Source organism: Gallinula chloropus, assembly GCF_964237585.1.
Source record: "Gallinula chloropus genome assembly, chromosome: 4".
Taxonomy (NCBI): Eukaryota; Metazoa; Chordata; class Aves; order Gruiformes; family Rallidae; genus Gallinula; species Gallinula chloropus.
This window is the reverse complement of record NC_140088.1, coordinates 78,191,348-78,217,231: the sequence shown is the minus strand read 5'-3', so window position 1 is coordinate 78,217,231 and position 25,884 is coordinate 78,191,348. Positions and strand designations below refer to the sequence as shown.

General features: G+C 39.0%; 1 protein-coding gene across 1 annotated transcript in view; it reads left to right on the top strand.

Moving 5' to 3' along the window:
• DCHS2 (dachsous cadherin-related 2) overlaps window positions 1–12,749 on the top strand; it is a gene marked incomplete at both ends in the record, with an annotated part of 109,813 nt that extends 97,064 nt beyond the window's left edge. The window contains 6 exons of the mRNA XM_084263614.1: window positions 1,608–1,819; window positions 3,303–3,454; window positions 6,230–6,360; window positions 7,779–8,065; window positions 8,424–8,562; window positions 10,126–12,749. Coding sequence (XP_084119740.1) covers window positions 1,608–1,819; window positions 3,303–3,454; window positions 6,230–6,360; window positions 7,779–8,065; window positions 8,424–8,562; window positions 10,126–12,749 — 3,545 coding nt within the window. The remainder of the gene's footprint in view (window positions 1–1,607; window positions 1,820–3,302; window positions 3,455–6,229; window positions 6,361–7,778; window positions 8,066–8,423; window positions 8,563–10,125) is intronic.
• Window positions 12,750–25,884: the final 13,135 nt, after the last annotated feature.

Below are 25,884 nucleotides of genomic sequence, written 5' to 3'. Positions count from 1 at the left end.
AGTAACTCTCTACCCATTGTAGAAGTGTTTTGAGCTATATTGATTCCCTTTCTATCTTAGGTATTCTAAACAGCCAAAAGCCTGTTCTACTTGTCTTTTCAAGCACTGATGTTAATTAACCCCACTTTGGAGGAGAATTTCTCTCATTCTAAGAGGATTTATTATATTGTAGAATCATATGAGGTATAGTAGGAAGTGACCCAAAGGCGTGAAGTAGTCTGTCCTCTCATGCAGAAAGGGGAATCAATTGAGAAGAAATCTGATAGAAGTTTGTCTGTTGTGTTCTTAAAAACCTCCAGTTTTAGCAATTCAATGAACCCTCCCAATAGTTTTCACAAGTCTTGGCAGTTGTTTTTAAAGTTTTTATTCATATTTATCTGAATTTTTGTTGAAATTGTTTAAACTTACTGCATCATAACCTACTAACAGTAGACATAAGAGAAAGGCAAAACCCTATTAACAGCTTTGAAGATTGTTACCCTGTTTCTTCATCATGGGCACTTCTCTAGAACGAAAACTGTGGATCCTTCACTTGTTCCTCCTAGGCGATGTACCTCAAGCATAATTATTTGTTCCACTCTACACTAGTCTTTCAGTTACTCTCTGTCATCTTGAAGTATATTCCTTCTGCCACTGTCTATTTTGCTTTTTCTGTATTCAGAATGTGATAACTTTAAAGTGTCGTGCTGAAGAGAGACCACTTGCCAGCTTTGAAATCTTTGTTCAAGACCTACTTCTTGAACACTGTACAGATCTATAAACAATAGACAATCATTGCTGCTTATTTTAGAAAAGAATCACTAAAAAGCTTGGAGAGCAACAGTAGATGGGGTCATATGCTATCACATGTTTGCGATAGAGCTATTCATGGCATCATTACTGAAAAATCCATGCAAAACTGAATTTGAATTCTAATGAAATTAACATACAAATGAACTATGTTTGATGTTTAAATTTAATGAAGAATACTGAGTATATTAATGTATTTGCTTAGAACACTGAAACAATGGCCATGGATTTCCATGGATATATCAGGTTTAATGTGCACATGTCTAGCTATTCTAGTACTCTCAATAATTTTCACTCATTATTTTTGATAGACTAATCGTGTCAGGGGGCTCATTGCATCAGAAGGATTCAGTGTTTCACCTGTCAGATACAGATACAGAAACTGATACAGCTCTTGCCTGATTTGGATACAGGTGAAGAGCTAGATGTAGCCACTGTCAGATGAGGGCCAAGAGTCTCTTCAGACACATATGACTCACTGTCATGTGTCAAGGAACACGTCAAACATCCACTTTCATCCTCTCTATCCTTCTACAAGTAAATTGGCTTAGTTTGAGGAAATTGCCAACATGGTGATTGATTAGTGAAAACTTTGCTGTCCAAGATTTGCACAGTAACTAGCATGGGGGTGGTGGTGTTAGGTAGAGGAGGGATACGGTGGGGAGCTTGCTGGAATTCTGTTATGTGTTCAGTGAAGGAGACCATATGTGTTAGGAACTGCATGACTATATTTGTGTGTATTTTTTCCTGAATGTGTCACAGCTCTCTTTTTTCTTTCTTTCTTTTTTTTTTTTATTTTTTTTATTTTAATAAACCAGGTACAATCACGGTAAAAGAGTCAAAGTTCCTTGATTATGAAGTTAAAAATAAAATACATCTTTCAGTTTTGGCTGCAAATACCTTGAATTCAGCACTCTGTGGAGTGACAGTTTTGATCCAAGATATGAATGACAATGTACCTACATTTGAGCAAAGCTATTACAAAGCATCAGTATGGGAAGGTCAAAGTCCTAAAACAGACATCCTCCAGGTAAGTAGAAATACATCTTCCCAAGGCCAGTGCTGTAACTGAAAAGAAGTTTGGTTGACCTGTTCGTGACTACAATCCTGCTGGGTCTGTTCTGACCACTGTCTCTTAAAAACTGATAGTGGGGTTCTTGGTGTTTCTACTGCTTTGCTTCAGTATCTAAAATATGCATGGATTTTTTTTCAAGACCATATTTCAGATCTTTCAGGTTTATTAAGTTGAAAGAGAATTATTTATCTTAATAGCTGTGCAGCTAGAGTTATTTTTTGGGTTTTCTTTTATTTTCTGTTTCTCTCTTCAAGTAGTTGAGAAATACCATTCAAAGCTGTGGTTCTGGTTACAATATAGGCTGGGTCTTGCATTAACACATCTACTGGAAGAGCTGTGGCAATAAAAAGAATACTTTCAACTCATCAGACCAGTAGAGTCAAACCCAAGCATTCAATTTAAAATCTGATGCCTTAAAGAGCAGCTTGTCTCAATTTAAATGTGCAAACACTTCTTGCTCTGAATGGATCCATTCTCTGAAAGTGTTTCCAGCTGGCCATGTTAAAGCAAAAGAAGACATCAGTTTGACTAGAAGAACGTATAATTTCCTCAGTACATGTTCTTGCATTGCAAGTCAGGTCACAGTGAGGGTCATGTTAGGTACTAAAGATATTCCTCCTCTAGAGAATAAATAAATGGAAAGCTGCAAATGCCTCCGGGGCAAAGTGATTAGAAACTGATGGACATTGTATTTAGAGAAACATATGTCCAGGAATGGGGAGAAATCAAAAGGCAGTCAACCCAGATGTGTAGTCAAAATTTTATGACAGAATACATTCTATTATGTTTGCTTTATTCAATCTGACTGGTTGCCTCTGCTATGGTTTGGATCCCTTGCCCATTATAATGCTTGTTCAGCAACCAGAAAACACAAAGACGACTCTTCAAAGAGCCAGAGGAGTCTTTGAGAAAGCTGTTCACTACTCTTGAAAGTTCCTTATTCTGTTGACTTTATAGCTTGCCTCTGCCCATTTTACATTTTCTGGTTCATAATTTTAAAAGTAATTAATGAACTATTCCATGAAAGCTCTGCAAACTTAATAATTTAATTACTTTATCCTTTGTGTACTTGTAATACTTCAAGGGCCAGGCCTGGACCACTGAAAAAGTGCATTTTTTTGCACTAAAGAGAGACAACATTTTAACAACAACCTTACAGTAACGTAAGCAGTTTAAAATGATTGCATTCAGCCCTAGTGCTTCACATAGCTGAATTTCAAATTACTTGGGGAAAGAATTCATGTGTATCCTATTGCAATTCAAGAGCAGATTTGGTGACCTCACATGACACTCATTTTGGGGACCGATATGATTATTTGCTTAAATCTGTGCAGTCTAAAGGAAATGAACCAGAAATAGATGACTGTGGTATAAGGTTTTTCTTTCTGAAATTGCATTCTGCCATTTTGATTGAAGCCTCAGTTCTGCTCCCAAATAGGTATTTGCAACTGACATTGACAGTGGGCTGAATGGAGAAACTGAATACTCAATTTTATCTGGTAATGAAAATGCAACATTTCTAATTGATTCAGCACGAGGAATTATAGCAACTAATACAGTCCTAGATCATGAAAACACTTCATCTTACAGGTTTGTATGCAAGGTTCTTATAAAAATGCATTCTTTGTTTTGTTCACATCAAACTGAGATTGCTTGTGGTACTTATTTTATACTTTCTGTTGATATCCATTACCCACAGAGGCTGGGTGCTAGCCAGACAGCACTGAGGACAGCACAAAAACTACCCATTTGTACTATGGATTTTTGCATACTTCTCAAATTTAGGAGAAGAAATATAGTCTTGTTTAATCAATGGCAACACTTATTCATAGAAGTGAGTGTGATGATTCACTATGACAGTTCCTGGATTTTAGTTGAAAAACTGTACAGCCATTGCCTCTCAGGAATAATTTTTTATAGATATGTAAAAACACAGAGAAACGCTCCAAACAAATCCAAGAAATAGGGACATGTTCTGTTCTTCAATTAGAATATAGTTCAAGTTTTCTTTTGCATAATCTAATAAAGATGCTTCTATAAGCTGTTTCCATCAATAAGCTGTCATTTTCTAAGTATTAGTTTCTTCCTGTTTTCCAAGAAACTAAGTAAATATGATCAAGTGGACGTGACAATTTTTCTGTACAGGTCATACCATAACTGGAATTAAAAAGCAAATAAATCATGCCTTGAAGAGAAAATGTGAGCATGGAGATTCATTAATAAGCCCTTTTTTAATGTGCTGCAGTCTCTGAAAAAAGTTGATTTCTATGTATGTGTTAGTAGAAATTAACTTTTTTCCATATGGTTGTGACATCAGTTAAAGTACTTGCAAGTTTTCCTGTCCTCTGGGGCCTCAAAGTTTTAAGCATCCAATCAGAATTCTTATGAGCCAGAATGACTTTTAGAAAACCACATCAAAAAGATCAACAGAATATGATTTTTATTTTTTTTTAAATATCAGAGTGGTTTGATAATAGTGTCCTAAAGGAAATACTTTGTTTTAATATACAGAACACTTCATTTGGAGTTTACATTTCAGTTTTTCACTGAATCAAAAACATCAGTTCTGATTTTTAGCATAATGTATTATTTGTAGTTGGTACTTTAAAAGAATCCTGGAAAAAATCCTTCAAGAGAAGGATGTTTACTGTCAATGAAGCATTGAACAAACGTGTAAGAATCCACATTTTCATATCTTTAACTGGGAGCCTGATTTATTTCAGCATTTATGCTGGACTCCTGGCCTTTTAAACTGGTATTTTGTTTGGGGAATCTGAAGCTTCATATTCCCCATCTTTATAAACGTTATTAGGTGAAAAGCAAATAGAGAAAGATTCTTTCAAAACTGTTTTTCTGTTTAATTTCAAAATGTTACCACTGGTTCTTTCAGATTTGCAAGTTGTTGTTTATTTTATTGAAATTGAATATCTTCATCCACAGAAATTCTAAGTCCCTTATGATAGGAATTATAATGAAAGTGTTGACAGAACCTTAATTTTAATGCCTTGGCTGAGATATTTTTATGAGAGTTTCTTTTTCCTGAAAGATTGGAAAGTATTATTTTTAGTAAAATATTTCCATATATATACCTTACCAATATTCCTTCTAGAAAAAATACACTCTCTATATGTAATTATACATGGTCACCAGTTGAATACTAACTGCAATTCAAGTTATGTGTTCTGTCGGCATCAGAAACCACAAGGACACCCAGAGCAGAGCTGGTGTGGTTCAGGAATGGAAGTGCTGCAATCCACAGCTTGAGTTATAGCCTTGGTGTTCCATATTGTCATGTGAATGTTTAGACAGTGCTATCTATTTGACACTTTGAACAGACACTGTGACTTACAAGAGGGTGAGAGAGAGAAATAAAGCATTCAGAAGATCTGCGGGGAGACCTAGGAAGTATAATGGGACATGCAGTTGTTACTACACAAAACATTTAATTGCATATCCTTTTGTTTATCTTGATGTTTTTGATTTTTTTTTGTCTGTCCCTATTTTTAGAGCACCTGTTGAGTTAGATTTATTTTTTAATTCACTTCTGGTGAGTGGTGAAGTCTTCTGAATATCTTTGCTTACAATAAACATTTGCTCTTTGTTGTTCAGAAGCTAATTCCCACAGAGAGTAAACATCCTTTTATCCATGCTACTTACCATTTCCTTTTCTACATTGTTTGTGGAAATCAAAAGTTTGTTAACAGAATCTACTACCCATCCTTGTGCAGGTGTTCAATGGAAGCGGAGAGGCAAACTCCATCGGACAGTGATTCTGATCCCACTAAAATCAGTGGGAACTTTGCCATTGTCAAATGCTGCATGTATTCAGATTTTTCACTTTATGACTTACATTTATAACATAATAAGGGGGCTATTCTATATCTCTGCAGACATTTTGGCTGTGTTTTATTTTGGATGTTTTTGTATTACCCAATTTTCACATTCTTATTGTCACTCTGTAAAAAATGAGGAAAGTAGTGTTCCTCCAAAGGACAATTTAAGTTTTAATTCCTGCTCTGAATTACCATCTGAAGAAACATGTCTTGTTTGAAAGAGTCTTGCTAGCTTTTTGGCCACCTGTATTTGGTATGAAATTGAGTGAAATGGATACAGATGAAAACTTCCTTTTTTTGTACAATTTTGTTATGTTTTTGCCACCTAGAATCTCCCGTACATTTTTCCTGCAAGGCACAAAAACTAAAACTGCAGGCAGTCAACCTTATAGAAAAGGGAGATGGAATTTAAGAATCAAAATGAGGACTGGAAGGCGCTAATCTTTCCGTTTGTAGTGTCCCTGCTGTTTATAACCTTGGTGGATAATTTGGTGATTCCTGACCAGTAGTGACAATCCTTCTTTAATTGCAGGCTGGTTGTACAAGCTGCTGATAAAGGAAATCCCAGACTTTCTGCTACAAGCATCGTGAGGATACAAGTGTTAGATGTCAATGACAATGCTCCAGTTGTCCAACCACTAGATGAAGTGGAGGTCCCAGAAAGTAAGTATGATAGCAGAACTAAGTTTTGTTAGGACCTGGGATTTGTCAGACAACTATAGTGCTTTTGGTGATTTGTATAACTAAGCAACTGTAGTAAAAAGGATAATGGATTGTATTAATACTGAAATATCAAAGTAAATTGTGATCTGCTTTTGTTCTCAGAGGCATTATTCTTAATATTTAGACATTGTGTTTAAGAATAGTTTGGAACAAAACCATAGAAGAAAAAGAAAGAAAGAGTAAAACAAACTCTGCAGAAATACATCTGTAATCTGTTCGTTTTGGAGCCCAGTGTCATAATCTTCAGATGTCTTCAATTTCTGCCTTTCTCCAATAAAAATGCTTGGTGTTAAAACCAGCATTGCTAGAAATAAGATATTTTGAACTTCACTGTGATGAAAGAAATAATTTCTGTAAATTTGAATGAAGCTTTAAAATGCTCTGTAGCTTGATCAGGTTGAAGATCATGAAGAGAGGACCCAGGATCTCCTGAGTTCTCATTCCCAACATACATCTGGTATGTTAAGTGACATTCACTCACCTATTGCAGACCTTGAGTCTTAAGCCCAGCATTTTCTAATACAGGCATCATACATGGGATACACTGAGGCACACAGCAGAAAATTTATCAATTAGGTGCTGAAAAATCAGTACTCCTGTTTAACAAAAGATATCAAGACTGTCTTTCTAGTGATACTTTTTAGCCTTTCCTAAATTTACCTCCCACTGGTAATGATGAGCACAGGAGTCAAGGATACACAGCAGACATGAATTACTGGCTACTCGTTTAGGTTTTTGTATTACATTTAAGGACACTTGCTTGCAGGACATTGCATAGTTTTGTTGAGGCTTAATGCCCCAGGCATACAAATGGGAAATGGTTTAGTTTCTGTTAGCCCCAGGGTTTGTGAGATGATCACTAGTGGATTCAGCTCTTGAAATTTTTGTGCCAAATAAGTCAGGCTGAAGGTCTCAATTTTCACTATTGGCTTTCTTATCCTTTGGAAAAGCTTCAGAATTTCATCGCCACTTCTACACGGACCAGGGGACAGTGATGCCTCAGATAAATATTCCTGTGGAAGTTTGTGACACTGTTCAATTAATTCATGTCACCTAAATGCTTGTGGAAAATCATGGAAGCTACTGTTGCTGGTGTAAAAACAAGTTGTGGCTACACTGGATATGGGAAAGTCTAAAGAAAACACAAATTATAATTGGGATAAAGCAGTTGCATTTGAAGAAGTGTTGCCATAGCAATTTTGGATATTGTAGTTATTCTAAAATGCAAAGAATACAACAAAATTTAATACAGAAAGATTACATATATCTAAGATTCAATATTACAAAATTGGCAAAACCTTCAGATAATTGTAGCATTGTCTTTTAGCTATGACTTATTCTGAAAATTGTTGTTTCAGATGCCCTGCCTGGTTTTATAGTGACTCATGTGTCAGCAAGTGATGCAGACTTCAGGCCAGCACTACAGTTTGCTTTTATTTATGATAAAAGTCCTGGAATGAAATTTGCCATTGATCAACATACTGGTGTAGTCACAGTGGTGGAGCCATTAGATTTTGAAGAAGCTAACACATATAAGCTGAGAATCATTGTTTCAGACTCTGTACATCAAACAGAAGCAGAACTCACTATCCTTGTTTTGGATGTCAATGATAACCCACCAGTGTTTACTCAGGATTCATATCAGGTGAGAACATGTCTTCCTGTATGATAAATAGTAGGAGTGCTTGTTTATATTTGTCTTCAAAAAGCATTGAGCGCTGAGAAGGAAGGTGTCTGCAAACTATTACCGAGCAAAACCAGAGCAGAGCTCCTTCCTAGGAATTCTGCTGAAAGGACTGAGGGAATTGTTCAGTGTTCATTTTTGTGGTTTCTGACTTCAGAAGGAAAGTGGTATGAATGCTAGCTGTACTCCAAACACCAAGCATTCATCACTGGAGTTACCGGATAAAATCCGGTTTGGGGAGCAGGGTCCAGTGCATTGTTTTATGTTCAAAATCTTTTGTGATGCTCTATTAAAACTGCAGTCTTGCTTTATATGTCAGGTGAGCTTGCCAGAGCTCGTTTCTATGGATGTCCCTGTTCTGACAGTCTCTGCTGTGGATAGGGATTCAGAACATAATGGAATGATTTCCTACAAAATCCTCTCTTCTTCCAAAGGATTTTCTATCAATCCCAAGAATGGTGAGTCCATAAGCATGGTTTATTATTTCAGCTTTTTCAGTGTAAATTGAAGAGTCCTATTGCACTTCCACACCTGCTGTCAGTGATCACTTGTGGTCTGGAAATCTTTGGTGGCCGAAGTCACTCATATGTTTTGGCTCAGTCTGCCTTTATGGATGAAGAACTGTTCACATCAAAGGCCAGAGTTCTGTTTGTCCCTGAACCATGCACAAGGCAGCAAGTCACAACATCCTATAGATACTATTACTCTGATAAGATTTGGTAAAACAACTGCTGTATGTTTTACATTCATTTGTAATATTTCAGTTCATTCAGTTCACTTACATTCAACTTGTATTGAAAGATAATATCGTAACAGAGCTTCTCTACAGCTAGAGCAGTATGGGTTTTAAGATACCTAAATAGAATCTAAAACTTTTCTAAATTGAGAATGCTGTCTCCAAAGGACATAATTTTCTTCAATAGTTAAGAGATTTACCAATTTAAATTTTTGGGCCTAGTGTTGTAACACTGAGAGGTGGAAAATGCGTGTCTCTCTTCACATACACGGGGCACTGACCACCTCTCTGGGCAACCTGTTTCAGTGTTTCACCACTCTCATTGTAAAAAATGTATTCCTTTTATCTAGTCTGAATTTACCTTCTTTTAGTTTAAAACCACTGCTCCTTGTCATATTGCAACAGACCTTACTAAAAAGTCTGCCCCCATCTTTCTTACAAGTATTGGTTTGGAAGGGAGCAATGCTTTCTTTATGTATCTTTAAGGGGAATTTCTTTAAGTATTGAAAGGCCCCCAATAATGTCTCCCCAGATTCTTCTTTTCTCCAGGCTGAACAAACCAAACTCTCCCAGCCTTTCCTTATAGGAGACGTGCTCCATCCCTCTGATTTATTTTGTGTGTGTATGTGTTTGTCTGTCCTCTGGACCCACTCCAACAGGTTCATGTCTTGTGCTGAGAACCCCAGACTTGGACCCAGTACTCCAGGTGGGATCTCACCAGAGTGTAGTAGAAGGGTAGAATCACCTCCCTTAACTTTCTGGTCACACTGCTTTTGATACAGTCTAGGACATAGTTGGCTTTCTGGGCTGCTATCACACATTGTTAACTCAGGTTCAGTTTTCAGTACCCCCAAGTCTCCTTGGCAGGGTTGCTCTCAATCCATTCATCCCCTAACCTACTGGGGAATTGCCCTGACCAAGCTACAGGACCTTGCACCTGACCTCATTTAACCACATTAGGTTCACATAGAGCCACTTCTCAAGCTTGTTCAGGTCCCTCTGAATGGTATCCTGTTCCTCAGGAATGTCAACTGCACCACTCAGCTTAGTGTTGTCTGCAGAATTGCTAAGGGTGCACTTTTCCCTGATCTCCGTCCAGACCTTGAGCCATTGACCTACTACTCTCTGAATGCAAGTGAGTTATTTTGGGATGTGTAGCCGTTACAGTTGAGTTACAGATGAGAGTGTTATTTTCAAATATCACTGATCGGATTCAGCTTTTGGAATTGGATTTACTTGACTTAGTGTGAAGTGTGGGCTTTTGTTAATTCTGTTTTATTTCCAGGTTCGGTGTTCACTACAGAACCAGTGACACGGCTGGAAAAGACTTCTGTAATTCAGCTCCTGATCGAAGCCACAGATAGCGGCAGCCCCACTCTGAGTGCAGTGACCTCCGTAGAGGTGCATGTAGAAGATGTGAATAACTATGCCCCTCAGTTCACAAGGGTTCTGTACAATCTCAGCGTGAGCGAGGATGCCTCTGTTGGGGAAAGTGTCCTCATGTTTTCAGCCATCGACTATGACTGGACATATGAAAACACATATGTTGAATATTCTATTATTGATGGTAATGCTGAGAATTTATTCTCCGTGGAAACAAGTGTCATGAAGTCAGAAACATCCTACAGACTTGTTGGACGTCTTGTTTTGACCAGCGTTCTCGACAGGGAAACCACAGCTTCTCACCATTTGGTCCTCCTTGCCTCTGATCGTGGAACGCCCTCCTTGAATTCAACTGCTACTGTGCTAATAACCGTGCTGGATGTTAATGATAACGCTCCGGTATTTAGCAGCCCAGAGTACCATGTTCATGTTAAAGAAAGCATCCCTGTAGGTAGTCACGTCACTGAAGTTTCAGCAACTGACTGTGATGCAGGTACTAACGCAGAAATCACTTACGCTATCATCTCTGGGAACGACGGGGCACATTTTCACTTGGATGAGAAAACAGGATCAGTGGACTTGGTGAAAGCACTGGATTATGAGGATACCATGAAGTTCACTTTGATTATCCAAGCCACAGATGGAGGAGCTGATGTAAAAAATGTGGCTTTTTCTGTTGTTTTTGTTAGCATCCTAGATGACAATGATTATGCCCCACTGTTTTTGTTTCCCAGGCTAAGCTGCATTGTCAGTGAAAACCTGCCAAGCTTTTCTTTTGTGTGCGCTGTTAATGCACTGGATTTTGATAAAGGCTCCTATGGACACCTTACCTACTCTATCCAGTCTTCGTGTTTGGCTCATCGTGAAGCTCCTAGTGACCATGACATGTTCTTCATTGATCCTTTGACAGGAGATATTCATACAAAGCAAATGTTTGACTATGAAAGTCAGAATAGGTACTGTCTTGTAATCCAAGCAAAGGACAAAGGTGAGTCACTGGCTACAGTTTCAGTTCAAGTAGATATTGAGGGGAGAGATGAATTTGACCCAGTGTTTACACAAGATCAATATTTCTTCAATCTACCTGAGAAGAACGAAGCAGGCCAGTTGCTTGGCAGAGTGACAGCATCAGACAGTGATGGTGGTCTGGATGGAGTTGTTCATTACTCCCTGCTAAAAACATCTCCATTCTTCTCTGTGGATCAAACCAGTGGTGACATTTATTTGACTCAGACTGTTCTCAGAAAGAAAGATAGCAGCAAAAGGCATGATGACACCCTGGAATTGTTGGTAAGAGCTCATAGCCCCAAACTTGAGTCAAAGTTCACCATATGCACTGTTTTGGTTAATGTTTCCAATTCTCCTGAGAGTTACCCCATAGTGTCAGCATACAGCCTGTCCATCAGCACTTCAGTCTCTTTGATGGTGTTCCTACTGCTTGCAGCCAGTCTTACTGCCCTTCTTCTGAGATGTAAGCGGAAAGATCTGATGAACTCTCGTGTGAATAAAGAAGCAGCATCCTGCTCAGCTACTGGTGTGAATTCAGCCAGTGAAGATGAGGACTGCCAGAAAATCCAAAGTACTGAGACCAGCATGCTTCCTATGGGTGCCATAGCAGAATGGCTGAGCCTGGCAGGAATTAGAGAGGGGAAGGCTGACAGTGTCCCCTGCAGGCATTCAGACTCCAGTGGCCATGGCTCTGCCGAAGGAGAAACTGCAGAGGATGAGGAAATCAAAAGGATCAATGAGCATCCTTGCATACACAGCACTGGCTCAGCGCTAAGCCAGTGCTGCTCACGTGTGCCAGATTCGGGGATCCCAAGAGAGTCTGATCAGCTCTCCTGTCAGTCTGGAGAAACAGATGTCATGGCTACCAAGCAAAGCATGGAGAGTGTGCAGGCCATTAAAAGGGAAGGCAGAGAAGAAGGCTGTGACACAGCCTACACACATAACATGTTTCAAACACTTAGGAAAACTGGAACAAGAGAGGAAGACATAATGACAGACTTCACAAGAGATTATGTCTTGATGTCAGATATGCAAGTCTCTGGGTGCAATTCACTTGCAACTCTTGGCACCTCTGAAGAGGATCTTGGAGGTGGCTATAACTGGGGCTATGTGCTCAGCTGGGAACCTGGATTTCAGCCTCTTGCCTCAGTGTTTAATGATATTGCAGAACTAAAAAATGAAAACATACTCTTTCACAGTTTCCATAAAGAAAATGAATCTCTTGTTTTCCCTCCTCCCTTGATAACATCAGTAGCTCAGCCTGGCATAAGGACAGTGCCACCCCGAATGCCAAATGTGATATCAGGGCAAACATTTAAAAAATGCCCTCGTTCTCCACTTATCCATGATCCTGGGTACCCTCCACCAACCATGACCCCCAGTTTTTCTCCTTCTCTCTCTTTACTTACTGTGCAGACCCCTACTGCTTCCCCAGTACTGTCTGATGGCAAAATTATAGGAACATGTCTTATTGATCCAAGCCATGAACTCGCAACAGAAGAAGAAATTCAGGTCTAGGCTATTAACTGTCAGTAGTTTATGGTTAAAAAAAAAGGCTTAAAATGGTTTTGTTTAACAAGCAAAATATGCTGTCAGAGCTATAACACCAGTATTTTTTCTCTTGTCATGAGCTGAAAAAGTTAGAATATAAAATAGCCACAAATTTGATAACTATCCATCTTACCCTTCTCAGAATATACTGTAAGGCCACGAGGCCTCTTTCAGCTCCCAGCAGCGGTTGTTTTCTATGTAAATCACACACCCAGATGCTTGATAATCAACTTGAATAATTTTAACATTTTTATCGCTAAATATGTCAATAACAAATAAATGGCAGTAATTCTTTATTGTGGAAAAAGTTTATTAGCATGCTCTTGGGATCTGACTGCTTCTGTGATGGTATTAGAAGAAGGAACTAGAGCGATGTCTGAAGTATGGCAGGAATGGGGGTGGGCAAAGAATAAAGCAAAGATTCCTGTTGAGCTCTTTCTTGAGTGTTTGCCCAGGCTTCCTGCATCTCAAGCCCTGGGTCCCAACAACCTCTTGGGCCTGGTAAAGTTTCATCATCTGCCATGGCTCCCCGGCGGGCTTTATTATCTATCTTTATGCTGTGGTAAGATAAAAGCAACTATCTTCTCTATTACTAGATCTAAAATAGATACCTGTTGTCTTTCTGTCCTTACAGAAGCTGTCCTTGAACCCCAGGCAGCTGTAGGAACAGACGATGTTACATTTCTGAGGGGCTTGTATGCCTCCTTCCTGGTCTGGGGTCCTGTGCTGGGCATATCTCTGCAAGGCCAGATAAGCTGGCCTTGTCTGTTGTATGTATCATACATATGGCATTTTGTGTATGTATGTATATCTGGGCACATACATGTGCCTATACTGCTGTGTATGCTTATATATTGTATCAGATCAATAAAACACACAGAAAATGCATCTAGAGTAACTCTGTTTTCTCTTCAATGTATAGTTAAAAGTCTTTTGCATCATGTGGATTAAAACTGGGCTATAGGGCAGGGTCTAATTGATACCTGGTAATCTGTTACAAGTTGGATGTGTACATATATATATATGTGTATATATATATATATATTCTACAGGCCATACAAGTGGAGGAAAAGCATGTGGTGTGGTTAGACTGGGTGATCTTGTGGGATCAGCACCATGTGTGCGGTGGCTTTTGTCATTTCTTGGTCACACATGTCAAGATTTGCAGCCTGTGGGCTCATAACCTGGCATTGAGTAAGAGCCTGTTTCTAAGACTACACCTGCACTGCAATATCACACAACAGGATCCACGCTGCTGTGCAAGAGTGGTTCTTTTAGAGCTGGCATTTGTTCTTTGCACCGCTGTGGAGTATGAAACAAGTTGGAGCTCAGGAATTCATTGGGGTAGACAAATGTTATTAAGAAAGGAGACAGGATGATGTTTTATAGTCAGACAAGAACCTGTGCCAGGAAGAAGAAAGCAAGGAGGAGGAGTCCTTCCCAGTTTGTATCTGAATAATGGAGCAGCAATTTAAGGCCATTGTTTCAGAAAGAACAGTATTCTCCCCCTGTTAATACTATGCTATCTACAGCCTGTTTGGTTTTGACTTATATGTCTTGTAAATTAATTTCTAATAGAATAAGAGATGTTCTTCAGTTCCTTGCAGTTACAGTTCCAGGAGGCTTTCTTGGCACACAGAACTAGCTTTTCCATATAGTCAATGATTTAACTAATCTGATTTTAGTTTTGGGCGGTAATGGTTACATGGCAGCTATTGCTCTGAGGAGCAATGATCAGGAGTTGTCCTGACAGGGGTTGCCTTTCTGATAGGTGATCAGTGGAAGAGTAAGTGCTTTATACAGCAAAATCTCATTTGGTCTTTCACACTGATGGATGTGAAGTGGAAATGGGGCCTTGTTTCATGTATAGAGTCTAGGCGAATGGATGAGTAGTGCTCTCTTCACTAATCACAGTGGCAAATGGAATACTATCAGCATTAGAAATCATTCAGTCATTGTATTTAGCGCAAGATTTGGACCTCACCATGATAATATGTGCCCACTTCAAGCAGGTGTTCTGTTTGGAAAGTGAGAAAACCCTGTTCCTGTTTGTGTCCTTCTTCCTCCTTCAAACGCAGCTTGTTTTCAATGACTTTCTACAAAGATTAGGTGTGATTTGCATCCTATTTATCAAGCACATGGTATAACCAATGCATGCTTTATGCTCCTTAAGTGATAGAGCAATCTTTTGCCTCTTCTCCTCTGTATTTGCTCTTTCTGTATCAAACAGGAAAGAGCACTTAGCAAATACATTGTTGTTTCATGTATATTCAAGCTTTAAAATGTCCCTATGGAAACAAATGTCTGCTATAAATCATGTGTAGTTCTTTAATACCTTACTGCTTTTTTCCCTAAGTAAACAGTATAACTTCTATAATTTACCGTGAGTTTAATATTAGTTTGTGCTGAAGAGGCTGTGTTACTTTGCAATTCTGCACACCAGTTTTAGCACTTTGGAGAAGGTACAGAACTTGTTAGTGGAAAATCATATTAAGCTCAAAATGCATAAGCTATAAAATAAAAGACAGTTGTCTTTTCTGGAATTTTGGCTGCCTGCCTTCTGGATTTGCTTGTTGGCAGGCTTGAAAACACTGGTGTAAATTACTACCAAATGGATATCAAAATTCCATCTACCAGTAGTAATCATTAAATTGACATTCAAGCAGATTCCTGTGCAAAGAAGAAAAACTTCATATTTTTAGGGAATCCATCATTTACACATTTTAAACATATATATTCCTATTTTCCATCATGATACTCAAAACACTAGTTAGCTATACAGGTCCATATTTAGTTTGTATTTTATCTTCAGTTGAAGACATAATTGTTCCTAAAGCAGTTTTAGATAAAAATAGTGCTGATAAAAATGAAACTTTTTTGCTAAGTCTGTTCCACTGCCTATTCCTACTGTCATTTATATCTGCTTGTCATCAGTTTTCCCTGTTGTGTGCCACCTTTTCTCTGTAACTGATATGCAGCTTTCCTGAAGAACTATGTTTAACTCTTTGCCTTGGGAGACCAATAAGCCAAAAAATGCTGCCCTGACAAAAAAAAATGTTACTGGAACATCAGCTAGCACCAGGCTGGTGATGGTGCCTGTATGGCTCTGTATGTCCTCAGCTCAGGGAGTAGGCATGCAGGGCCATTGGGATTAGAGCTCCTCCCAGCATGTGCTGACTTCATCACTCCTTGAAAATCACTCCCCTGGGGATGAAGGACACAGAGGAATCCTTGCAAGGAGGGAACTGGCACTGGTTGACTGAGAACAGAGGGTGGTGTTCCCTAAAATCCTGTAAAAATGCTAATTGGCATAGGAGGCAGTTGCAACTTTGTAATTGAATATACTATGGTGAGAGCTTTATATTTAGAATTTGGCTTACTTTGTAAGTGAAATGGCTTTGCAGCTTCTTGATCTTAGTATCTGGCACAACAGAATCCAACTTGCTATGGCATATGTGGCTTAGTTCCCTGTAGATGATCTGGTTGGAATAACTAAGGTGTTGCACAATCAGATTTAATATACTTTTGGGTGTTGCGTAGCTGCTGGCCCTGCTAGCTGTTCGGTAGTGCGTATACAAAGCCTAATGTATATTCAATCTGTCTATGGATTTGGATGTTCAGATCTTATTAAAAAGAACTGCAGTCTGGTATCCAGATCCTCTTGGTGGCTTTGAAAATTCCACCATAAATACATATTTTAAAAACGCTGGGAAAAAATGTGGATGCCTAAGCAATAGAAAAGGAGCTTTATAGGAAAGAAAACTGAAGCTCTAAAACTTTCTTGTTTAGACTTGAACTTTACATTGTTGGTAGGGCTAGTCCTCATAAAATGTCAAATGCTTTTCTTCTGAAATGTATGAAATGTAGCAGAAGAACATCTGTAAGGAATACAGAGGCATCAGGATAAGCTAGAAGTGTGAAATGGTTTCTTCTTGACGTATGAGTTATTTGAGCAATGCAGAAAATACCAAATCATTTACCTGCCGTGATAGTCATGGAAATTGAAGTTGCTGCCCTGATACTGTGTAAATGTTTGACATCCAAACAAGTCCTGTGTGAGATGAAGCATGAGATGACAAACTGCACACCTGAAAATACAGGTCTCACAGTAAAGGCTGAAATGATCCACCATGGTAATCAAAACATCAGTTGGGAATCTCATTACAATTAGGAAACTCAAATTTCTCAAATATTATGTTCAAAATGAAATATTACTATATTACAAACTACACTTAAAACTATCAGCCATGCCTGTATCATCTTATCCACTTGAAAATAACCTTATATTCAACCCTTCTTTTGAAGCTTAGAATATTTAACGCAATCCTGGTTGCTTTCCCTAAAACTGCATGTTAATTGCCTATGTAAAGCTCTCCGAAAACTCATAAAATGGAAGTTGAGCTCTTGATTGAGAGAGCTGGTGAGCCAACAGTAGCTATGATACAATGGTGGCTATGTATTTACTGTACCTGAGAGTGAATGGGACTAGAAGATGTCAACTCACAAGCCTAACCTGAAGGAATAACTTGGTGTTACTTATGTATGCCTGCAGCATTTGGTTGAAAACTTTCAAATGAGACAATCAAAATAGTTTCTAAAATGGTATGAGTAGCTTGCTTATCTTGACTTCACAAGTTCCTTTCTCAAGCCCTGCCTATCTGTGTGTAGACTCATTTCCAGCATGTCGCTTTTAACAAACTGTAGGGTTCATTTAATTTCAGAAGGTTTGAAGATACTGAATTTTGATCCAATGCGCCAAGACTTCTTCCACTGATTTCAGTGGGACTTGAATAAAAAACACACCTGCAAAAATGGACAACATGTGTGCCTCCCTGGTACTGTAACAAGAGCCACTGGCAGCAGAGCTTGGATCCCTGGCGTGTGGTGCTGTAAACCAGCAGGAAGGAGAATTAAAAGAAGGAAAATCAAGAGCCTGGAAAAGAGAGTAGAACCAGCATGGGGTGTGGGAGCATGTAATTTGGAGAGGAGGTTCTTCTGTGCTTCATGTTGATTGATGCAAACCTTGCTTTATATGCTTCTTTTGGAGTGACTTTTAGAGAAGTCTGGAAAGGTCTGTAAGGGAAAGGTCACTTACTGTTTGCTCATTCAGCTTTTGTGTAAAGGACAGTCTGCTGCCGGATTTGCTACTGCTTCTACTGAATGCTCAGAGTGATTATGCCTTCAGACAGGGATTTCTCTACTTGTCTTTGTCTTGTAAACACTTCACCTGAAGCCAAGTGCTGGGTAGAGTTAGTCTTCAAAATGCTTCTAGCAACTGTGAATGTTAAGGTAGCCAGGAAAGATTTGGGGTTTATTGTGTGGGTTGTTGAGTAGTTGCTGGGGGCTTTTGTGTTCGTTGAGGTTTTGTGGGTTGTTTTTTGACAGGTGCACGGGTTTTACAACTTTAAGCTGAACTCTGCAGTCATACAGCATTTGCACTCTGAAATTTGGCTTCTGTCAGGCTCATGGAAGCATCATGTGCCATTGGTTGATCACACATTCACTGGGTAGAGAAAGGTAAGTTTCAGCAGTCTGCTCTGTTCTCTGGCAGCAGAATTGCAGAAACCTATGTAGAACCTTGTTGCTGAACATCATACACTGTGTAAGTTTGAACTCACCCTCTTTTTCCTCCAAGTATTTTCTATATCTAGCTAAAATGTTCCAGTGTCCACCATTTTCATCCCTCATGTGCTTCATGTAACTTAGGTTTAATAACTGAAAATTGGGGGTTCTGATCCCTAATCAGTTAAGGTGTGAAGCCAAGATGTGAATGTTTCCTATTAAAATAATGTGGTATGTTCTGTCATTATAATTAGATATAAGTGAGGGTTTAGGAACACAAGCCTTCTCTAACCAACAGTTTCTGAATGGGGTTTAATGAGGTATTTTGTGACTTAAATTGAGTTATGTTTATACAATAGAAACAAAAAGCAACAAGGAAATTTGATTACTGCGAATACAGTAAAGATGAAATGACAAAGCAAGGAGGACATCTTGATAACTGAATTTTAAAACATGTGAGTAAAAGGCACGTCTGGTTCATCTGCCTTCTTGAGGCATTAACTGCTTAGGAAGATCTTGTGATAGTCAAGACTTCTAGGTGGTGCTTTGGGGAGCATAGAGCTGCTAGTCCTTTGTTGACAAGTTTTTTGTTTTATAGCAGTGATAATGCTCACCTGTATAAAGGAAAGTGCCTGATACTGTATCCCATGGCAGTATCAGTGATATTTTGTGGTAATAGTGGGGACTGGTAGAACACCATCAAACCCATCAACCACTGAGCTGTTCAATGTGCAAAAAAGCCATAAAACCTCAAATAAATAATAAAAGAAGACAAATTTGGGGGTATTCTTCCTAAGAAAGAAAATAAGTGTGAATAATCCAAGCAAAATCATTCCAGTGACTGCTGATTACATCCTTCTGAAATGTGTGTACTTTCATCTACTGCATATATGTCCTAAGCAGAGAAGTGAGTCTTGGCAATGAACACAGGGTGATATGTAAAAGTTTATGGCAGAGAAGAGGAGACAAACTGCAGTTGAAAGGAAGAGCCTAGATATATGTGGACATGGAGCAGATCTCTTCCATTAGTGAAGGCTCCCTGTTAAGAAGAATTGAGTGTCTCCCAGCTCATCCAGAAAATAGTGTTGTGCTGCCTGCCAGGAACAGAGTTACACGTTAAAGACCTGATATTGAAAAATAACCTCTGAGGAACAAAAAAGCTTCCTTTGGTCACCTGCCATCTCACAGGAAGAGAAACTGTCTGCTAGAGTCTGTCAAGGATAGTGAAGAGAGGATGAGGCTTCAAGACCTTGCAGCTTAGACGACCTTCAGCGGAGTTCTCGTCTGCCAGAAGGAGAGAAGGATAGGGGAAGACAGCATGGAGAAGATCAGGGTGGACATACATAACTTCTCAAGCCTGGTTCTCTTACATGGAAGAGAAAAATCAGGAGAGTGGGGAGGGGATAAGGGAGAAAGGAGCCACAGAGGCAAGGGGAATAAACGAGATTTGGAGGTTTGTGGAACTGAATAGGCCCTGTTCAAGCTGATGTAACTTTGAAGCTTGCGCTGTTTTGAATAGGAAGATGAATTAAAGACTTCAAGAGGTTTTTTCCGACCTAAATTATTCCTTAACTCTGTTATGGTAAGACAGGTTAGCACCAAGAATAGTAACCAGATGATGGAGTGGGTGATGAAAGGTCAGGCATGTTACAGAATGAGGTTAGACAGACACAGCTAAGGTTCCCGTACATTTCTCAGAAAAATACTTTGCAGCACAGTGAAAATTCAACTTCTTATGCAGGATGTGGAATCAAGTATCATAATTGCAATTGGAATATGAGTACCAAAAAAAAAAAAAACCCCACATACCCTGTGCTGTTGAGGGAGAGCAGAACTAAAGGCTAAAGGTGATGTGGGAGCACCGTACACTTGCTAACGTGGTAGACTGTAAAGAAATGAGAAGGTACAGCAAAAATAAAGGTTGTTTGGGTTACTGACACTTTGGGAGAAAATAGCCAAAGACCTCCTTTTGGGTTTGGTTGCTTACAGAGCCTATGGTAGACTCTAAAGTTGACTTAGACACAGATTTATACATACACAGGATTTTCTGTAATTGTGCCACTGGGATGTTTCATAACTTGTGCTTGGCTGCTGAACAGACATTGCCAGTCATGCTAGGACTATATAGAGCTAAATATTCACAGTTAATGACAAAAGGTGATCTACATTAATTTTTATTTTGATAAGTAATTAACATGCTATGGAAGATTTGAATGTAGAAAAGAAGCTTGTATCTGTAATCAAAACTTAGTTTTGTTTAAATTTAAAAAAACCCAAAACTGTTCAAATAAAAGGAAGAAGTAGGTCTGTAACTAAGACTTATGTCCACACAACAGTATCTGGCCAGTAGAGGTAACCAAATTAGTTCTGAACAGGCTGATTTGAATATCTGAAGCTGTACTGCCCCATGGTTTGGTCTGGCTAACGGATTCAAAGTACATTATCTCAAGTGGAACATCACACTGACATAGCTACACTACCCAAAATAGCTTTGATCATATTCCCTACTGTGTCATGTAAGCTAAATTCTAGGATTACTGACTTCAAAGAGAAAACTTTCATAAATACAGAGGTGAAGACATTGGGACCCCGCAGTCTGAATGCTGAAGAGGTTTAGAATTGCATCAAGCCAAAGATGTGAACATTAGCTGGAACTGTCTGGATAGTAAAGATTGTCCAGGGCAAAGGAAACAGGGCATGGACTGTCCAGTAAGGAGTGTATGGTTTGAAGAGGACAAAGTGTAAAGATTACTACAAGTCAGTGAACAGACTGGAGAAAATTCCAACAAGCTACCAAAGGTTCTTTGATCATAAAAGGGAAGCAAAGAAGTAGGACCCCTGAAAGATGAGGTAGAGGTTAAAAATAATCTCTCCTGGTTCAAGTGAAAGCATTCTAAAACTAATTGGCAGTAAGGCTAGGGATGATAATCATGGGATGAATGACAGGATGGAGCTAATAGTAAGGACAAGGAAGAAAAAGAGACCACACACGAAGTAAAAACATACCTCAAAGATCTTAATGGGCTCACACAGAGGTTGAAAGAATAGTCCTTGTCCTAAGGTTGTGAAAGAGCGTGTGTGTGTGGAGTTAACAGGCCCAACAGCAGCATGGTTTGTCATTGCATTTAAATAAATTCATCAAGGAAGGGAGGAGAGTAGGACCCTAGAAATCCGTGATTGAGACACCCTAGAAAAGAAGAGGAAAATAAAGTGAGTCACACAAACCTCAAATGGTTACCTCCATCGAATTAGAACCAGCTTTGGAGAAAAGCACAGGTTGCAGGGTAGGTCATGTGCCCAGACCCTGCAATCCTCTTCAAAAGGCGATACCTCAATAGATAGATCTTATGGCACTCATGTCTGAGCTTCAGAAAAGCGTTTGGCAGACTGCCAGGTAAGAGTAGATTCTGGAGTTAACATTATGCTTTTATTGCAGAGAGTGTTGTCCATTAGATGATTAGTGTGGTGGAGAGAGCACTGCTAGGGAGGAGGGAGCAAAGGGTGACCTTTAAAAAGGGAAGAACAGAGCTGAAGCAAAGTCACTGATAGAGACGGATTTTTCTGGATTAGTTCTTATTTTCTAGTCGAGCCAGTGAGAGAAACAAGCCTGACTGCAACAGCGCTTGGTCAGTTTTTATGAGGGAATTTAATTTCATGTATGAGTTTGTCAAACTTCATCTCTCAGCTATTGGTTCTTATACCTTGTTCTGCTCTAGATTAGGGAGCACCTGAATTTCTGATGTGATTGCTCACTGCAGCCAAATCTCTTTGAATATCTTTTCTACCTACTAAAAATATTGACCTTTTCTGCTGTCATGCCAAGAGTCATTTTCTCTAGTCCTTGAGTAATTTTTGTGGCTGTCATCAGAACCCACCTTTTCAGAATCTTGAAATAAATTTATTTCAGTTGTTCTTCCAACATTCTAATAATATCAAAAATTATTACAATTTAACATAGGTAGACCTGAAGCATTTGCAACCAGCTCTTATTTGATTCTTGAATGCAAAATATTCCAGCTGTTAAATCAGCCATAGAATCATAGAATCATAGAATGGCATGGTTTGGAAGGGACCCTAAGGATCATAGAGCTCCACCCCTCCTGCCACAGGGAGCCATGTTCATCCTCATACATGTTCTCCGACCTCAGGAATGTTACCATTCCCTTCACTCAATAATGAACTGAGTAATGCTTTCTTGTCCCTAAATATTGGAGGTTCTTCATGTTTCTTTAGTAATGCAAAACAGAAGGATGTATTGAGCGTGTTTGAACAGTGCTTCACGTGGTTGTATTTGAAAAACGAATTTACCTTGATTTGCTGAGAAAGAGAACGTTATCATTTGAAAAAAGTTGCATAAGACATGAAGGCAAATACAAAAGAGGATGTAGTGAGATGATGGTGTCTAGGATCATGGATACTTGCAGTGACTTTCTGTACTGTTAAAAGCACGGTAACTCAGAGAGCTCTGTTTAATCCATTAGGCTATCTAGAACTACCACTTCTTTATGTGAATTTTGGATCAACACAGTTGTTTCAAATTTTGCCCAGGGATTCAATTATTTTAAAATATTTTGTTTGAATTTTCATCAGCGTATGTTGAAATGTAGTAGAGATGATAGCATTTAATAAATAATGCATGAAAATTCAAAGGCGGGCACATTTTAGTTAAGCATCCGATTTCACAAATGCACCTCTCTTTCCTCTTTGGTTTCCCTGCCTCTGTTCTATCCCTGCCCCCCCCACACACACACTGTATCTCTTCCTGCCAAAAATTGAGTGGGGAACTGAACTCAAATAGGGGAGCTGTAGTCAGATGACTGAAAGCATATTTTTCTTTCAAATGTTTCATTACTGAATCATCGCTCTCCATTTGAGAGATGTATATGGGATATATATATATATTTAAAGATGGTAAACATTTTCAGAATGCTCTCTGAAAAAAGTTTTGCAGCATGGATTTGAAGAGACACACTATTTCTGTGTGAAGATGATGTGAGTTATGTGGGTCATCTCCAAGAAGTGACAAGAAGGCCTTTAGAATACTTCGCACTGCAGTGTGCTCTGTAGGTGCCTGATATTTTACAGCACTTATTCATAAAATATTTTAGTAAGTTTTAAAGTTTTATTGTTCCTATTTTTGTCTCTGCCTGTAAAGCCAAGCTCCATTAATGCTGCAATTCCAACTATAAAGAATTCTGGGAGAGGAAAGGAGCTTATAAATAATGCATTTGGAAGCCTCTCAAAATGATTTGCAGAACTTTTGACACACTACTTAAAGGGGAATATCTCATGATCAGCTACAGAGAGAGGGATTGTTTTAACCACAGACAGGTAAGAAGAGCTTACTGGCTTTTTAATGGAATTAAATGTCTTGTTTGCAGCCTAGGGAAGTCATTAATTTTATTGGTCGCTTTTATGCGGAGATGGGTAGTTCCAGGGGAAGATTCATGTTTTGTTTTGGGGGAGAGGAGTCTACTTAGGGAAAGTGGTGCCCTACCTGGGGGGAACAGGGTCTGAGTCCTCTGTACACATGAAACTACCAGCTGGATCCCAAGTTCCCAGCTGCTGCAACTCCAAGTGTCATCTGTGGCTCAAGGGCTGAATCAGTCGCTGGATGTTACGTTACTGCCTGAAGTCTGGATGGCTTTCTGAGGAAGTTTTGGAGGAAACGCCCTAAGAATCACAGTAGTATCTCCACCCCGGGTGTTGTTGGTGTTTTAAATGGATTGTTGGTGCCTTAATTAACTGGGTTTTTTTCCTATGGATGTTCCTGCCAGCTGGAGTGTTGTAATACAAACACAAAACAAACTGTTCCCTTCCCTAAATGGGTCCATCTCTGTGGTGGGACACAGGAGAGAAGTCCCACTCTTTATCTTCTAAGTTTTTTTTATGCTTCTTGATATCATCATCCACAAGGTTTCTCTCTTTTTAATACCTGTAAGTATAAAACTATAATTTATCCATCTGGGAATAATTACATTCAATCCAGTTCTTCCCCAAGGCTTCAGCGGGAATTCTCGGACAGGATGGTTCTCCTAGATACATGGAAGAGGGTTCAAAATGTGAAAATCACATAATTTTATGCTTCCTTCTCTTCATGATTTTCACCAAACTCACTGCTCAAAAATTAAATTTATGAATCAGAAGCAACTTTAATGAAAACACTGTAGAAGATGCAGAGGAATGAGAAGAGAAGAGATAGCCTTCCTGTGGGAGCAGAAATTGCAAGTGGTTGAAATGCCTTTGAAAGCATGTGCTTGAATCCTGTGCAGTTTCACATTTAGATCGAGAAGATGTAGCTCAATTCAGCTTAAAGTATTTCAATAATTCCTTGCTGGCTTTCCCTAAATACAGAATAAATCTTTAACTTCTTTTATTTCATTCTCTTTCTTTGTTGTAGGCATTTTGAGTGCTTTTCTCACTTTTTCGTCTTCCGATTCCTTAAAGTATTTCAACACTGTAAAAGCATCTTCAGTATTTGAGCTGCCCGAAGGAATGGAGGGCCAGATTCTTTACTCTGTTACAGTCCCATAAATGTTAAACAGTTCCTGCCATTTGCCCAACAGAATATGATTCAAGGAATAACTCTGCATTTGACAGGGGCTGCTGAAGAACAAACCTGGTGATCTTGAAGGGGAAAACTGGAGGCTGGACAAACAGATAAAAAAAAGTGAGCTGAATGCGCTCCCAAATTCTGTGGTTGTCAGATGGTTTGGCACAAGTGTGAGGTTTCTTTTTTTGGTGAAGTCCCTGAATTGCAGCTCAGGGTTTTAAGCCAGGTCCTGCAATTTCTGTCTTTGGAATGTGCTTTGTTCTCTGGTCAGTTCCTGAGGTGATCCACCCACTGCTAGGACGGACTTTAAAGTTGTAATGCGGTCTTTGTGGGATCAAAGGCAACCCATCAAAACTAGAGAGACACTTGAGGATAAATTCCTTATTCTGTATCTCTCTACTTGTAGTCCTATCCACTTACTGTAAAACTATTTAGCACATGATCAAAGTCTTTCTATAGCAAGTGGCAAAAATTAAGAACTCAACTAGTGGGAATGGGAGCCCATAAAAGAAAAGGTAATTTAGGGTTTCTAACAGAAACAACTGTGTTATGTTGCCAAAGGATTTCAAAGCTGGCTCCTTCTCTGGATCTGACTTGGTTCCTGCTGCCTGTGCTGAGATGCTTCGGAGTATTCCAGTCCTTCCCACGCTGGTAATTAGAAGTTGATTAACCCAACAGTAAATACTTTCTGGATGTTTGGGAAAGAACGCAAAAGTTGCTTATTTTGTACCAGATGGTTATTATATCTCAGTCTGGAATGCTGCTAAAATTTAAATTGAAAGTAATTCTGAGTTTTGAAAGAAATAGGAATTGTCATGGATTGTTTATCTTCAGATTTATGTTACCAGGTTGTATTCGGTTATAGCCACATCTTTGCAAAAAGGTTGAAACTTGTAAAGCAGTCAAACCCTAAAATTTTACAGAATTTAGTAAATTTTCTTCATACCTAACCCAGTCCAAGGTCATCCATTGTAGTTTTTTTTATAT